General features: G+C 46.8%; 1 protein-coding gene across 4 annotated transcripts in view; it reads left to right on the forward strand.

The window, feature by feature from the left end:
• Window positions 1-14,818, forward strand: part of STAG1 (stromal antigen 1) — a 194,615-nt gene extending 179,797 nt beyond the window's left edge. For all 4 annotated transcript variants that reach the window (XM_054074814.1, XM_054074812.1, XM_054074813.1 and 1 more), the window contains 7 exons: window positions 450-578; window positions 5,156-5,361; window positions 7,839-8,010; window positions 9,846-9,956; window positions 10,893-11,007; window positions 12,372-12,452; window positions 12,547-14,818. In XM_054074814.1, coding sequence (XP_053930789.1) covers window positions 450-578; window positions 5,156-5,361; window positions 7,839-8,010; window positions 9,846-9,956; window positions 10,893-11,007; window positions 12,372-12,452; window positions 12,547-12,570 — 838 coding nt within the window. In that variant the 3' untranslated portion in view covers window positions 12,571-14,818. The remainder of the gene's footprint in view (window positions 1-449; window positions 579-5,155; window positions 5,362-7,838; window positions 8,011-9,845; window positions 9,957-10,892; window positions 11,008-12,371; window positions 12,453-12,546) is intronic.
• Window positions 14,819-16,661: the final 1,843 nt, after the last annotated feature.

Here is a 16,661-nt window from a genome sequence, read left to right on the forward strand (position 1 = left end):
TGTCAAGGGTTATTTTTAGTCTCAAACAATAAAGCAAAGATAAGGCAGAGGTTCATGTGTCTGTGTACTGGTAAGTAAATTCTCTGACTCCTGATGCAAAAGTTACATCTCTGTCTTACGTGTTATTCTTACCGGAAGCTTCTGCTCCATGCAGAAGCCGGAGCGAGGCAGTTGGCTGTTCCTAAGGCAGTGGCGTGCAGCACCTGCCAACTTTCTTAGTCTTACCGTGTGACTGGCAAGATGTTGTCTTGGAGCCAGAATCCTCGTGAATTGAGAGGGAACATTTGATTTCCCTTTGTCCAACAGCAGCTGTTTGCTAGTAAAGGGAAGAAAGAAAAGTTACGATGGAAAATAAAGATATAAAGAATTGTGTCACAGTTCAGATTTTGGGCAACGTTTACTAAATTTTATTCCAAGTGTCTGAAAATTTTTCTATTTCTTTACTGTAGAGATGGTATAGAGTTCGCCTTCAAATATCAGAATCAAAAAGGGCAAGACTATCCACCTCCTAACCTCGCTTTCCTTGAAGTGCTTAGTGAATTTTCGTCTAAACTCCTGCGGCAGGACAAAAAGACTGTGTAAGTAAAGCTCCGTTTTCTTCTGTGGGTGCTGCTGGGCTCTTAATCACTGCAGGCTGTGTGTAGGTGCTCTGCTTTGAGGTTTTCACAACCTAACACGGGCTCTAGGAAATCGCAGTGAGACGTTTCACATACATATTATCAATTCTCTTATATTTTAAGTAATGAAACTAAATGCAAAAAGGAGAATCGGATCCACTGATGAGTTGAGTTTGAGACCTCACAAAACAATGTTCCTTAAAATGTCCCATGGGGCACTGAAAATAAAAAACAAGCTTTTTTTACGGGCTGGAAATAAAAAGAAATTACATGTTAGCAGGGCAGGAAATTTGCAGGCCTGTAACCGCTGCAGTAACATCTGTTTCTGTTAGGTATTTACATAAAATGGAAACATAGATTTGTTGTTTGGCTTAATATATTGAGTTAAACTGGGAAATAAAGGTTTGTCAAGGCTTCTGTTACTGGCAAAGTAGAACAGAGAAAGAGGCTGAGAGAGTACGCTGTTGTTGGTTAGGACGGAGCGGGGTGGAGGAGGCCTGGCAGGCGGAACCCAGCAGCCTGAATTTGATACGGTGGATAATTACTGCTGGAGAAATACTGGAAATGAAATAATTCGAAGTATAGTTGATAAGATCTGAATAAAGAGCGAGAAATACTGTTTTACGAGCAGCATTTGAGCAGACTGCCAGGAGGGGCTGCGCTTATCAACAGAGTTAGCAAAGAGAAAACTGCATTATTGGAGGCAGGTTATAGTAACGACCCATTATCAGTGCCACTGCGAGATAACGCTCTACATTGCTAATGTGTTTTGTAACAAATAGTCAGGATTTGCCCTCTGTGCAGCAGTAGTAAGGGAGAAGGGAAGAGGAGTCCAGTCAAAAACCAGCCAAGCACTATGTGTGCGGTGTAGGAAAGAATTATTTGAATAATTTTATGGCCATTTAATAAATGCATTTTCCAGATCTTACGATTTATCTGTGTTATAAGAGATGCATCTTGGTGAACTTTGTATCATTTTTAACAAACTTGAACCAATTTAATTTCTATTATTGTATCAGTAATTTGTCAACTCAGCAAACACAGTAGAAGAAATCGTTAAATGGTCTCGAGAACGGAGGGATCCAGTGGTACTCCATTTCTGAAACTGCTCTGCATCGTTTTGTTGCTGAATTTTGTCAACCTCAGTCCTGTTCTTCAGGACAGAACTTAAGGACAATAGCGTTTTGTCTTCCTAGCTGAACTGTAGGTTCTCCGCATCTGTTAGTTTAGGTGTCGTTAGCCTGATTCCTGTTTAATTTAGTGTAGCTTATCCTTCTTGTACCGTTAGCGTCCCTTCCACAAGTTTCTCTCTCCAGCATCTAAAATGTAAAATCACATCATTCTGTAGTTTCTGTGACAGCTTAATTTGAGCAGCTGCTTTGCATGAAATTCAGTGCTCCGGGAGATCTTGTTCTTTAGCCTTTTGTGTTGCCATTTAATATTTTTTCTCAAAGGTCTCCTTCTCCACTCATCAGTGCCCACACAGCGAACCATCAGCTTGTAGCAGGACTAGGGATTGCTCTGATGGAATCCAGTTCTCCTGGTTTGAGCTCTCTTTATGGTAGTGAGCTGAGCTATTGACTTCAGCTGAATTTGAAGAGCAGTGAGTAGCAGGAGGCCCTGTAGGACAAGTCATCTGCTGTGTGCTCACTGACTGCTGTGAGATGAGTTCAGACATGCCCTAGATTCCATCGGCTGTGGTGACTGTGAAAAGAGTCAAGATAACTTGCTTATACGTAAAGATTTCTTTTGGAGATACCTGCGTTCCTTCCCTTGGGGGACGTGTGGTGTCTGGACCCATCGGGCGATGGCTGCGCTGCCCACAGCGCTTCACTGATATTACACGCTCTGGGCAGTCGATTTGCCCTTCTCTGGAGCCCAACTCCTCCAATCCAGGGCCCTCTCCCCTCCCTCCAGAGGGGTTGCCTCCAACAGGAAGGTCCGTGACCACCATCTGGTGGAGAAGCCCTGTGTACGGGATCATTTCCCTCCCTCCCTGGCTTCATCCTGCCAAGTGACGCTGTAAACTCAGCAATGGGCTCTTCGTCTGGAGTGCTCAGAATAACCCTGGAAGCCTCGTGCGCCTCTGCCTGGCTGCCACGAGTCCTCCAGCTTGGCTTCCCAACCCAAAACGATTAAATATCGGCTCGATAGGTTTGAGCGTGTCACCTGCCCCGTGGTGCAGAACACCGCTCCCGTCAGAGTCCTGCAAACACGGCTCTTGCACAGGGCTCCTGCTCCCTTCCTGCTTTACTGCTGCCTTTTGTGTTTGCGGGAGAAAAGGGAGATATTTCCAGTTTGGGAATGGGGCAGTAACATTATAACTGAAGAACGGTTTATTTATTTATTCCCGTTCTTCTGGAATTTGTTCTGCCCTATTTATTTATAATAGGGCATAAATATATGCTATTTTGATGGCATATGTGTTCTTGGTTTATGAGTAACCTCCAGAATTAGCGGGAGCCATTTATGGATTTAATCAAGCTTATGGATTTAATATAAAACTATTCACTGAAGGTGCTGGGCTCTTACACTTCACAAAAGAAGATTTATACTAATGCCACTAGGTGTAGGCAGGGAAATGTAGAGGGATTTACCTAAGGCATTATAGAGGTGAACAGAAAAAGGGGAATGGTTTTAGGCTGAAAGAGGGGAGATTTAGATGAGATCTTCGGAAGAAATGTTTTCCTGTGAGGGGAGTGAGAACCTGGCCCGAGTTGCCCAGATAAGTCGTAGCTGCCCCATCCCTGGAGGTGTTCCAGGCCAGGTTGGATGGGGCTTTGAGCAACCAGATCCAGTGGGAGGTGTCCCTGCCCATGGCAGGGGGTGAACTCAATGGTATTTAAGGTCCCTCCCAACCCAAACCGTTCTGTGATTCTAGGAATTGCCCTGTGGAGGCATTTATTTCCATTTATTTCTCTCAGAGACTTAGCGTAGACTGTTGGGTTTCGGAAGTCAGAGGAGACAGCATTCCTACTTCTGGAAATTCAGATTTCTGTCCTCATTGTAGCTGGCAAGAACTCCCAGGATGCTGCTCCTCTAAAATGCTAAGCAAAAGTTGTCTGAAGTTTGGCATCCTGTCAGTGAAGAACTCCAAGTGGTGGTGGTTTTCCTTCTTCACAGCTTGGGCGTAACCTCTGCACTCTAGTTTTATAAATAAAAAGGAAAAGCTCTTACTTTCCAAGACTGTCCCACAGATTAATTCTCTGAAGTCATGGAGCACTCCAGTATTGCACTGGTTGGAACTGTAAAATCATAGAGTCATAGAATAGTTTGGGTTGGAAAGGACCTTAAAGATCATCCAGTTCCACCCCCTGCCGTGGGCAGGGACATCCCATTAAAGGAGGTAAAAGAGAGAATAAACCAGGGGTTTCCCATGCAGTGCTGCATTGGGATGTCACTCAGTGCTGCTGTGAAAAAGGGACAAAAGAAATTTGGCCCTGCTATGAGCTGGCAGAGGAAAAGGGAGTTTGGGGGTTCATTTCTGTGCAGAATTTGTAGGTGCCGCTGATGGCAGCCTGGCAGTGTTGGGAGGAAATGAAATTGTGATCAAACAGTGCACCCTAATGTCTGTGCCAAAAGGGTAGAGGTGATGCTGAAGCATCCTGAGGTCTCCCGCCTTCTTTCTGAACGCTTGAAATCCATTAGAATCACTTCATCTGGATTTGCATATTCCTTTTATGGACTAGTCCTAATTCTGTAATTGAATAATCAGTGGAAAAAGGAATTCCTTGGATGCCTCGAGAGCAGGGACGGGAGGGAGGTGGTTTAGTCGAAGTGGCAGTCAAACACATCTTTTTCATATGGAAAAACAACTGCGTGTGTTCGAGGAAGGCTTTTTTGTTGTTCCGAGATGCAAAAGGATATCCTGCATCCTCACACCAGTGGCTCTGGCTCAGTCTGCCTCTTGGCACAGTAGCAATAGGTAGAGGTGGTTTCCTCCAGCCTGGAGGGAGGTTGTAGCAAAGTGGTCTCTTCTCCCAAATAACGAGTGATAGGACGAGAGGAAATGGCCTCAAGTTGTGCTGGGGGAGGTTTAGACCGGATATCAGGAAGCATTTCTTCACCAAAAGGGTTACCAGGCAGAGGCTGCCCAGGGAATGGTGGAGTCTTCATCCTGGAGGTGTTCAGCAGACGGGCAGGCGAGGTGCTCGGGGTTCTGGGTCAGTAGTGGACAAGTATGGTTGGAGTTGATCTCAAAGGTCTTTTCCAACCAAATGGTTCTATGATTCCTCCCTCTGCGAAATGGAAAAGGAAGTCCAGTCGAGCGTGCTGCGAATGATGGCAGACAAGCGTGGGAGGAGAGAACCTTCCGTACGGTTTGTCTGTGAGCGGCCCGTGCACCGCTGACTGCGTTACTTGTTCTGAGGGAATGGCACATACGTGTGCTCCTTCAGTCTCGGATACGGTGTGTTTGTTATTAAATTAAAATAAGGAAACACCCTGTGGGATATGTGTTCAGCTCTCAACAATGTGAAGAGGGTTTGCAGATTAATTGGAGAGGAAACATCTCTGTACTTCTTCTCTTCCCTTTTCAGTCACACCTACTTAGAGAAGTTCCTGACAGAGCAGATGATGGAGAGAAGAGAAGATGTCTGGCTGCCACTCATTTCCTACAGGAACTCCCTAGTTACAGGCGGCGAGGACGACAGGATGTCCGTTAACAGCGGAAGCAGCAGCAGCAAAGCTTCCTCAGTGAGGAATAAGAAAGGACGGCCACCGCTCCACAAAAAGAGAGTAGAAGGTTTGTGCCTGGTAGAGGTATTTCTCATTTTGGATCTGTGTTACAGCCTTCCTTCTTCGCAGTCCTTGGGGTTTATCAGGTAATGCTGGAATACAGGACACATTCCGCGTGTGGTGAAAGCAGTGCAGCTGTTCTGCTCGGGCCTGGCTGCTGGAACGTGTCTTTCTGAGAAATGCCATCCCAAATTGCTCTCCCGTCTGCCTTCACTGAGGTTGGCAGATGCAGGACTATTAGAGGCTGTTGTGGAGGTCAGAAACAGGAGGTGTCTGTGGAGTTATCTCCACCTTTCTCAGCCGTGGACTTCTGGGTTTGTGCCTGTGCCTCAGTCTGGAGCAGCTGTGGATCAACAGGGTGCAGCAGGAATTCTGACACAGATCAGTAGGTTTGTGGGACCACTGGACAATACTAAAAAGACCCCTTTTTTTGTTTAAAATGATATCGAAACCAGTATCTGCATTTACTCTTTCTGTGACTTCAGGCACGTTCATCAGGAATTTGGCAACTTTAGCCCTTTTCTTACAAGACTGCATCCGTTCCTGGTTAATCCATACGATCTACTGTGCACTTCCGTGACTATTAACCCACTCTTTCACTACAGAGCAGGGTGTAAGTGGGATCTTTAAACCTTAGAGCTTTTTCCAAGGTCTGTATCTGTGATAGAAACTCCTCAGTGAGGAATCTAATGCCAGAACTGAAAAGTTACTGGCAGGGGCTCTCTAATAACAACACGAGCTCCGTGGCCTTTCCGTACATAGAAGGATATGTGCTGTAAGCACACGGCCTCTTCGTCTGAACACGTATGGAGAGAGAACGTTTGATATCATAGGTTAAAAACCACCTGCACGATAATAGAAGCAGGAGGAAGGAGACCACATACTTGATTTTTGATGCTTCTTGATGTGCAGTAGGCATTACAAAGTGTGTCATGCCCTAAGTATACTTCCTTTTGAATCCTGGAAAGCCAAGAAAACCTGGAGGCAGGTTGTCTATATTTTTCCTGAGAAGACACAGACCTCTGGAAAGGGAAGGCCTTGGTTTGTGTGTTCTGGTAATGAGCTCATGACATGATCGGAGATGGGATCTGCAGCAGTAAGTGCTCACTGAACACTCGTCTGAATGGTTTGAGCTATGAAGAACCACTTTTAAGAACAAATGAACTGGTGTTCTGGACGTAGCCTGTACACAAGTCTTTGATGGTTTTTCTTATCTTTACATATTTTTATAACACTTCCAAAAATCCTGGTGTTAATCCGGCAGTGTGGTTACACATTTAGACCTCTCTTCAAATCCTGCAAAGATGTTTTTTTTCTTTAAATTCCACTCTGCAGGAACCAAACCAAGGGCAGAGGCGCTGCAGAAATGAACCTTGCATCAAAGAACTATAACAGGGTTCCTTTCTCGCCTAAATCCAGAGTATGGTGGGTTCAGCACACTGCCAGGCTCAGAGAACGTGCCCTGTTCCTATTGAAAGTAAACCTGCTCTGTGACATTTCCTTAGGGAAATCAAACAGAACTTGGACTTAAAAAAAATCTCTAATGTGAAAAAGGTAAATTCCAGAATCAGTAGGCAACTTTTTAGACAATATTTATACCCAAAGTGTAATAAAAGGCATAGGAAAGATTAGAAGATCCATTGCCATCTATTTTCTCACCAGACGTTTTCCTGTTAGTAAGTCTGTGATCTCGCCTTCTCCTCCCTTGCCATCTCCACAGTGGTTTCTCTGCGTCCCTTGCCTGCTCTGTCACATCTCTTCAAGTCCCCCCTCTTCCTTCCCCTCTGGTTTGCTCCCTCACGGCGGGAGCCCAACGTCCCACTGTCACCTTCGGTCACCTTCCCACCCCCAGTCCTCAAATACACTGTCTGAAATCGCCGTGTGGAGTTCACACCATTTAAAATGCCCCCACTGCCCCCGCCGAGATGGCTCTGACTGAAGCCTCTGAAGGTCTGTGCTGAACAGATTTTTGGGATTTAGCCTCCATCCTCACCCCTGTCTGGTTTGCTGTACGGATATGAGAGGAGCAGTCTTATATTTGGACTGTGAGCTCAGTAACTGGGCATTATCTTTGTTCTGTATGTGCGGGATACCCAGCGGTTTAGGCAGTGCTAACATTTGTTGGCAAAGATTTGTGTTTGTTAAGTATTTCTACGTTAAATTGTTGTTATTGCTGGGAGTAACTGGTAGTAATCCTTCCTTAAAGGAACACAGAATAGAAATTACAGCTGTAAAATCTATCAATTCAAGCGTTTGCGCGGTTGATCTCTTAAAGGCACACTGGCCTGAAAAGAGACTCAAGTGCCAAAAATACAAATTTGGAGAAGAGGCTGTGTCTGAAGTTGCCGGTGCTGAAGCGTGGCCGTGGGTGGGAGGCCCTGGCTGCTCGGGGAAGGCGTTTGTGGGCTGAACGACTCCTGAGGGCGGTGCCGCTGCGCTGTGCGCTGTCAGAAATGCATCACTAATTGTCAGTTTGTTTTCCAGATGAGAGCCTAGAAGGCTCATGGCTGAACAGGAATGAAAACATCCACACTCCCGGGACGCTGCAGGCACCCCAGCTCACCTCAACCGTCCTGAGAGAGAACACCAGACAAATGGGAGAGCAGATCCAGGAGCACGAGTCGGAGCAGGGATCGGAGCAAGATTTTTTACACAAGTAAGTGTTGGAATTTTGGTTTTGAATCAGTGAATCAGACAAAGGAGTTGCCCATTATTTACAGTGATGGTCTGTGGCTCCATAAATGCAGCGTTTAGTGGCAAAACCAACTGGAAGTGTCTTGGCTATAGCTCAGTGACACTTGGGATTATTTTCAGTTCTCAGGAAAAACATGATGTAATGAAGTCACAATAGAGATTCCTGAGCATAACTGTGCAGTTATGGTTATATCTTCCCGGTGTTCGTGGCCCCAGGCTGGGCTGAGCCGTTCCCCTCGTGATCTGTTGGACATTCTCTTTTCTTGCCCTCTGCCAGAGCACAGTTGAGGTTCCTCAGACATCCCAGCTGATTTCTTGTAGATGAACTCTTCCACCCCGTTCCAGTCCTGAGCTGCAGCTCCTGGTTCTGGGGTGATTGCCGGCAGCGGCTGTTTTGCCCTAAATTATACGGACTTTCTGTCACTCAACTCCCATTTTGTCACCTCTACTTAGAGAGGAAAAAATGTTGTTTGTTATCTGTTATTAGAAATTGAGAGTCACAACATGTTAAAACATAGAAGGGATGGCAACATCGGGGGAGAGTGGGAAGCAGTCCCTGACCTCGGAAAGACAACTAAGAGCCATGAACCCATGCTCCACACCCCACGGGGTTCTGGTGGAAAGACGATATTGGACTGATGTGAGCAGGGCTCTTCCCCAGCTGTGTGTGCTTTGCGGCCGGTCTGAGCTGCGCAGGGGGAAATCCATGCCCAGGCCGCCCTGCGCTGCCCGCCAGCCCTGCCTTCCGGATGCACCTGCTGGGAACATGTGATCCTGCAAAGGGTTGAAGTGTTCCCATTTGTTATGGGAAGCGGGACAGCTTCCAGTCACAGCGTTCCCAAACCTGATGAGCTGGCATGGTCTTAATGGGGGAGAGCATTCCCTGTTTCTGGGGGAAACGGAGTCAGGCTCTTGAACCTCAGCGTATCCGCCGCGGGAATGCTGCCGGCAGGGAGCTGCAGAGGCAGGTGGATCGCACTCCTCCCGGTTACTTTCAGAGAGTTGGGTTCCACGGGGATGTTCACCGTGCAAACCGACAGTGGGGAATCCTTCCCTTTCCGCCCGGCGTCAGCTGCCGTTCGCGGTTCCTACTGCTCAGCCAAAACGTAAAATAAATCCAGAGCAGTCACTTGCCGAACGAGTGGGGTTCATGGCATCCAGAAGAATGGTTGTTCTGGGCTGTTTTCAGGTGGGTTGTCCCAGTTCGTTCTGTCCATCTTATTCGGGTACAGGAGTGCATAAGAAAAGCAGACTGGTGCTGCTCTTGAGGAGCTGCACTCGGCTCTCTGCAGCTGCGCTGCGGTATCACAGCAAAGGCATTGCTGTCTGCTACTGGATTTAGGTGGTAGTAGAATTGCGGCCTCTCTGGAGTTTCCATGTGGATAATTGCTGGATGCTGAAGTTCATGGGGGGATATATTTAAAAGCAATTTGTTTTTCATGTTGTGTGACATTTTGGGTTTAAAATGGGTGTCAGTTATTAATTTGGGTCTCTTCTGGCTCGTATCTCACCTGACCCGAGACAGTGGAGTGGGATTAAATAAACTGCATTTCAGAAGTGCTGCTCCTCAGGCGCGTGTCCCGGTCACGCTGGCATGTCGCGTAGCTGCTCTTCTCCCAATTAATGGATTCTTTTGTGAACACAGTGAGAGAAGTTGTGGAAGATGTGTACAACGGTGGATGTGATTTAAATACCTTAATCAGAAGGATGGCCAGACACAAATGGGATGGGTGCTGTCTGCACGTAGCCAACTCGAACCGCGCGTGTTCTCCATCGTAACGCTGCTCTGTTTGTTAGTCCCCAGATGCAGATCTCGTGGCTGGGCCAACAGAAACTAGAAGATTTAAATCGAAAGGACAGGACAGGCATGAACTACATGAAAGGGAGAACTGGCGTAAGGCATGCAGTGTAAGTGTTCAGAGCGTCCACCAAATCAGAACCCTTTGAGATGACAGTGCCACATTCTCTGTCGCCTTTTCCGGGTCGTTGCTAGCACTTGTGTGACATTTGAACTCTCGCTAACGAAGGCACAGTTGCAGCTCTGCAGTGCTGGAATGGATGCCAGGCCATGTGGCCCTCGCGCCCCACGTTCTGCCTCCGACCAGGGCCACCAGCGGGCGCCCAGTGAATGGGGCAGACACGGCACAATTCCCGGAATCCTCTCCCAGCCTTTGACTGCTTCCATCGCAGGAGGGTTCTGTGAAGCACTGTGATTGCTCTGTGAATTAATTCCCAGTGAACCTCTCCACGCTGTTGTCCAGTCTTCCCATGAGCGTGTTTAAGCCTCTTTTATCCACCTCAGCTGCTGCCAAGGCACCCCACTGGGCAGCTGCTGGAGGGAGCAGGCGTGGGCGAAGGCCGAAGCGTTCTGTGGTACAAGGGGCTGCGTGCTCTGGGGCCGATCCAGCTGGGCCTTCCAGCACAGAAGGAGTTGTCAGGACGGCAGCCAGAGTCTCTAGCAAGATCAAGGCCTTATGGTGTTTGAAACTGGTCTTGCACTCGCTGCTGGACTCCCAGGGATTTACCAGGGATCCCAGCAAACGGCACAACCCCTTTCTGTGAAAGGGCAAGAGGTTGTTGCCCTTTTCTTGTTAGGGACAACTTTAATACCATTTATGATATCACACAGGCCTTCCTGCTTTAGCCTCTGCGAGTGCTGCCTTTGTTTTTACTTAAGATTTTCATCCAGTTAATATTACAGAAAGCGTGCGGGCTTTCCTCTCGGCATAAAGTTTTATGTGAAGGCATTCAGGGATAGGATCTGTGCATTCTTTTTAATGAAGACGATCATAGCTGGGAAATGTAAATGCCTGGAAATGACTTTTTCTTTCTTTTTTTAATCAGACGAGGTCTAATGGAAGATGACGCTGAGCCCATCTTTGAAGATGTAATGATGTCCTCACGAGGTCAGCTAGAGGATATGAATGAAGAATTTGAGGACACAATGGTCATTGATCTGGTCAGTAAATACTAATACCAAGTTTAAAATGCACGAATGATAAGTTAAAAGGAATTTTAGAAGTGCAAACAAACATTTCTAATCCTGTGAACCTGATTTCCTGTTGTGTGAACCTGAAAGAACAGAAATGATCCGAGCGCTCCCTAAAACCGAGCCCTGCAGCCTCGGGCCCAGACGATTGGTTTCACAGAAACACGGAGAGTGTTGCTTAGTGCTCCTCCTCCTCTCCGGCACTCAGGCAGGAGCGAGCGCCTGAAGCACATTTCTGGGTCTGTTTGATTCCTTGGAGGTGCGAGTGGATTAGGGGGAGCCTCAACCAAGGTCTGGGGAGTTTGCAGCGGCACAGAGTTGTGCTGGCACAGAAGGGAGAGCAGCATGTGCGGTTTGGCAGGAGCCGGCACCTCGCCCTGGAGCTGCTCCAGACAGGTCACATCGTCAGCTGGCAACCGCAGGGCCTCTCCTGGTAACGCACGGCTCCAGACAGAGTTTCCTTTGGAGAGACTGTGACCCTACCAGACTCTCCATTCGGAACAAATACCCTCTCAAATGGGGAAAAAGGAGCAGTTTGCATCCCACACTTCACCATTTTTATGCTGCTGTATTTCTCCTATTGTCCCCAAACAATATGGCCCAGGTCCCTCTAGGCCTGGGCTATAATGTCGTGGAAAGAAGGTGGGTTCAGGGGCTGCTGCCAAACACTGAGGTGGTTCCTGGCACTGAAACATAGTCCAGTAAATAAAAATCTCTGTATACCGGTAACCCACAGCAGGGAGAGGAAGGAATCGATCAAGCCAGTGAGGCTCACCTTTAACGGTTCCCAGGAAAGGACAACTCCCAGGGTTTGACCCTCAAAGTGCTGGGGCAGCTCAAGCACCTTTTTTTTGTAAATCCATTTTTACACCATTTCAGAGCTGGACCTTCACCATCAACTTAAAAGTATAAAGACAGGTTTTCGCAGCCAGCAAAAGCCCTAAGCCAGTCTCTAGCTACAAGCACAGACTTAAGATTACATTGGAATCCATCAGCTTTTACCCCATTCATTAAATAAAAATCATAGAATAGTTTGGGTTGGAAGGGACGTTACAGCCCATCCAGTTCCACCCCCTGCCATGGGCAGGGACACCTCCCACTGGCTCAGGCTGCCCAAGGCCCATCCAACCTGGCCTGGAACACTGAGGTGGTTTTAAGAGGCGCTGTCCTCTGTCCGGGCCCACACTGTACCTGAGCGCTAACGCTGAGCTGTGCGAAGCTGCCTTGTGCCGCAGGCGGTATCGGCAGTAGCGCCCGTGGGCTGTAGCGCCACGCGGCCCCGTCGTGCCGCGATCACCGATGCAATGTCCTAAACCACTGCCTCCTCCTTTCAGCCTCCGTCACGAAACCGGCGAGAACGGGCTGAACTGAGGCCAGACTTCTTCGACTCTGCAGCTATCATTGAGGACGATTCAGTAAGCCTTTACCAGTACCGATCGCTGTTTATCTGAGGTTCTTTTGATGCTTATTCCACCTAATTAATTGCCATCTTTCAACTCGTTTTTCTAGGGATTTGGGATGCCCATGTTCTGAAGTCTGGTGAAGACATTTTACAAATTTGGAACTCTATTGTTTAGAGCTAGAGGCCTATATACTGTGATAGCTTGTATGAAAACCACATTTTTGATGTGATACGGTTTGATTTTTAACCAAATGATTGAGGTCAATCCCTTTTTGTAGTGACAGAAAGAAGAGGAGCTTCTTAATGACACACGGGAACGTTGGCCAATCCAGTCGCCTCAGAAGGGCTGACCTGAAATAATCATTTGTATCCCTGTTCTTGACTGTCCTAATACAGATTTTTTTTTTCTGGATGAGGAGGAAGTTTTAAATTGTTAAGACAGCTGTCGAAATAAACACTGTTCTACATATGTTTTCTGAAAACAACACGGAGTGAAAACAGAACTTTTTAACTTTATTTTTCTGCTGTACAATTTAAAACAGTTTTAACATTTGCCTTTTTATGTTTTAAAAGCTAGCCATTTTTATTAAACCTCTGCCTATCAGCCACTGACGAGCAACGCTGCTCCGAGCAGGTCATTCGGGCTACAGAAAAGTGTTTTTGAACACACTGGATTTGATTAGCATTATGGTACGCGTATAGCCTCTCACAGGCGGTGAGGAGAACACTCTCAGAGGAGAGGTTAGAATTCTAATGACGTGCATCTCTGCCAAAAAATTTCAGATTCTGATATGATAAACCCAGATTTTATACTCTTGAGAAGATTTATTTTTATTTATAATGGGACATAAAGTAAGAGATGTCCGTGAAGCCACTTTTCCAACAGACGCTGTGTAACATTCATTTTATATAGCACATGGGGACACAAAACCAGTAAATTTTCTATTGGTACTTGCTCTGTGCATTTTTAGCAACTTATACCAGCAAATAAAGTATTCTCAGTAAAACACACAAACGGTTCTCAAGTAATCACTTTGCTGTTTTTACTACCTACGTCAAGCCCTGCCGACCCGAGGTACATAAACAGCAACTGGCCTATGAGAAAAGACAAGTGAAAGGGGGGGGGAAGGAATCGCTTTAGCAGACTAAAAGCAATTTTAACTGTACCATAAAAAAAAAAAGAAGTCTACTTTCCATGCCACAAAAACCCTTTTGCGCTATTTTTGTAAATTAATTTTGCCAGTTAGAAGTACTGTATGTGCTGCATAGAAACTTGTGCTTAGATGGTGAAGTTCTTGAGCTTACAATGGCGAACAACTACGTTGTCAGTGTTACCTGTGCGTATTCAGAGTAATTCTTGGGGGAAAAAAAGCTATGATTTTTCAAAAAAGAGAAAAATAGCCAAAAAAAAAGCCAAAAACCCAAAACATTCTCAGCTAATTCATTGTAATAAGAGATTTTTTTCAATGTCTTCAATAATTTGGATTTCATTATGCTTCAATTTTATGACTCTGCCCAGTAGCTGCTACTTAGCCTGATCTCCGAGGTGGTGGCCATCCACAACTCGCACCAAGTCTCGCATCAAAGAATCAGCCCCAAAACATTAACTTTCCTTTCTGCATTCTGGGCTTAGCGTTTGCGATCCGAAGCGGACTGACCCACTTGAAGCACAGCAGTTTTTAGAGGTGCTTTTTTTCGGGTTTTTTTTTTTTTTTAGCAACTGCAAATTAATCGCGGAGTTTTTTTCTGTTACGAGCTTATTTAAAAAATCGCTGCCCAGCGCTTCCTCGCTGGGAGGAAAAGAATCCAATTCCAAACACAAGCCAGCGTTTCACTCTGCTGAGGTTTGTTTCCTACAACAACGTGCAGTTCTCAGACAAGGTTGCCAAAAGCATTTGACGAGTAATGCAGCCATTCCTCAGCTGTCGGCTGGGTATCGGTAAAACCGAGCGGCAGCTGGACCTTCGAAAAGTACTGTTACCTCCCTTCCTCTTCCATCCCTCGCGAAGGAACGGGGCGGGCAGGAATGGCTGCATTACACGGTCATCCCAACAAACCTGGGAGCATAGTGGCACGCTGACTGCTGCCTGGTTTGAGTCATCGCCTCAGATGAACCTTGTGCTTCACAGTCCTCTGTGTGGAAAACTGATCCCTAATTTAACATTGTAGAATACTGTATGACAAACATTTACTATCACGGTACCTGCAATGGGTTTCCAGTTCAGTTTGCAGTCAATAGGTTTTTGTATTATGAGTGTCTCCTTGATTGGTTTTGCTAGTAATTCTGTAAATTGTACATTTACAATATGAGGTTTTTTTTCCTTTTGTACAATTTAAAACTGATGCTTCACCTTTCATTTAATAAACTATTCAAAATCATGAGTATGATGAGCACCCTCTTCACTATAACTTTCTTTTAAATGCTCCTTTGGGCCATCACATCCTGCCATCCCATCCGTTAGGAGCCAAAGGCAATACTGCAGGGTAGTTCTGGCACAGGCCAGGCTGCACAACCCGATCCCGCACCGCTGCCTTACCCGTTTGGCCTCGGCACAAAGGAACGCCCGGGCTGGGCTCGTCTTTCCCCTCCACTCTGTCTGATTTTGGTCGATGCGGGGGGGGTTTGCTATGAGCTTGCTGTAAATCAGGTAAGGCACCAGCCAAGCTGGGAGAGCTGCACTGTTAAAACTTAGAATGGTTTGAACTGCCACAAGTTTTGAGGAAAACGTACTGCCCTGTATGCCTGAAGTGGAATGGACGGCGTGGGAAGAGGTGGAAGCGGTACAGGTTTGGAAGGGCTAACAACCAGCCGGGCTACGTGAAGCTTTACAGAGTCCTGAAGGGAAATGTCCTCCCGTTACTCCCATCTCTCAGAGAAAGGTGCTCTTTTGGTCCAGGCCATGAATGATTTCATCTCCGTAGCGCTTGAGAAAACTGACCTATCACCCAGCCCACTTCCTACAGGGAAATCGGCCAAGTCAGAGAAGGTAACGCAGCGTTGCAGGTGAGGAACAGAGACAGAGCTCCAGAGCTGAACTGCGCTCTAGGACAGCTCAGCCTGAATGTTCAGTCTCCAGCTGTGCCCAAGTAACCCTCACCTCCTGATATGCTGCAGAGCACCGTAAGTAACCCGCTGTGCTTCTCCGTTCACGGGCTGCTCTCTGCCGAACAGATCTCATCTTGTGCTTATTGTTCCTGCAGGTGACTGGAGTCCATGAAAATCTCGAGTGCCGTGGACAGGGATTTCCAGTGTCTTTCCAAAGTGTTGCACTGGTAGAGCAACTCACAGCTTGGAAATCAAGAGGATAGAAAAGCCAAATTCTTGTGCTGGCGAGGACAGAAGAGAGGATGAAGTCTAGAACTTATGAGGTTAGGAAACAGCTTTAAGAGAGGATGTACTCTTTTTCTTTGACAACGATGACTGTGGTTCTCATTTAACGTTATCTCCTGACCCTGGACAAGCTGAGGAAACTGCATATGGCTTCACTTAACAGAGCTTTTGCCTTTGGGACAACCATCAGCCACCCCCTCAGCTATTGATTACCTTTGGAAAACACTCCTGGCCTTTCTTGACTCTGACACACTATGCCTACACCTTTTTGCAGTTAAGCAGAACTCGCAGCAACAGCCCCCAACACAGCACCACATCCATTTGCGTTCCCTGGCACAGCACATACAGACAGTGCCCCTGCTCAGAATATAACCCATGTGTACGCAGCAGGACAGACAGTTGACCTGTGGAGCTGGGATTTATACTTGAAACACTGCTTCTATACTGTATCTTCTAAGGATATTTAGTTGCTGCCCTTTTTTTTCCCCCTCAGGTACAGGCTACGAGTTCCACAGCTGCACCTGCCTGGGAAGAGATAGAGACTGCAAAGTCGCATCTTACCTTTCTTCTGCTTTGGGCACTGCGCTGTGCAGGTAGGTAGCTCTCTGCCTTATATTGTAGTGCCATTAATTACTGAGGTTACTCACAGCAGACAGGTCATTACAGGCCGTCGCGTGCTTGGCAGCTCTGCAGTAACACAGCCATTACTCGCTGCCTTCTGGGGCTGTACTTAAACTGCAGCTTATAACGAGTAGAGTGAGCACAGGGCTCAGGGCTGATCAGCAGCAACGCCTACTGCAGTGGCTCCTTGCAAGCCTGGCAAATATCAGAGAAAACGTTAGGCTGGAAGGGGCCTCTGGAGGTCTCTATTTGAGCCCTCTGCTGAGAGAG

This window comes from Cuculus canorus, chromosome 9 (assembly GCF_017976375.1).
Source record: "Cuculus canorus isolate bCucCan1 chromosome 9, bCucCan1.pri, whole genome shotgun sequence".
NCBI lineage: Eukaryota > Metazoa > Chordata > Aves > Cuculiformes > Cuculidae > Cuculus > Cuculus canorus.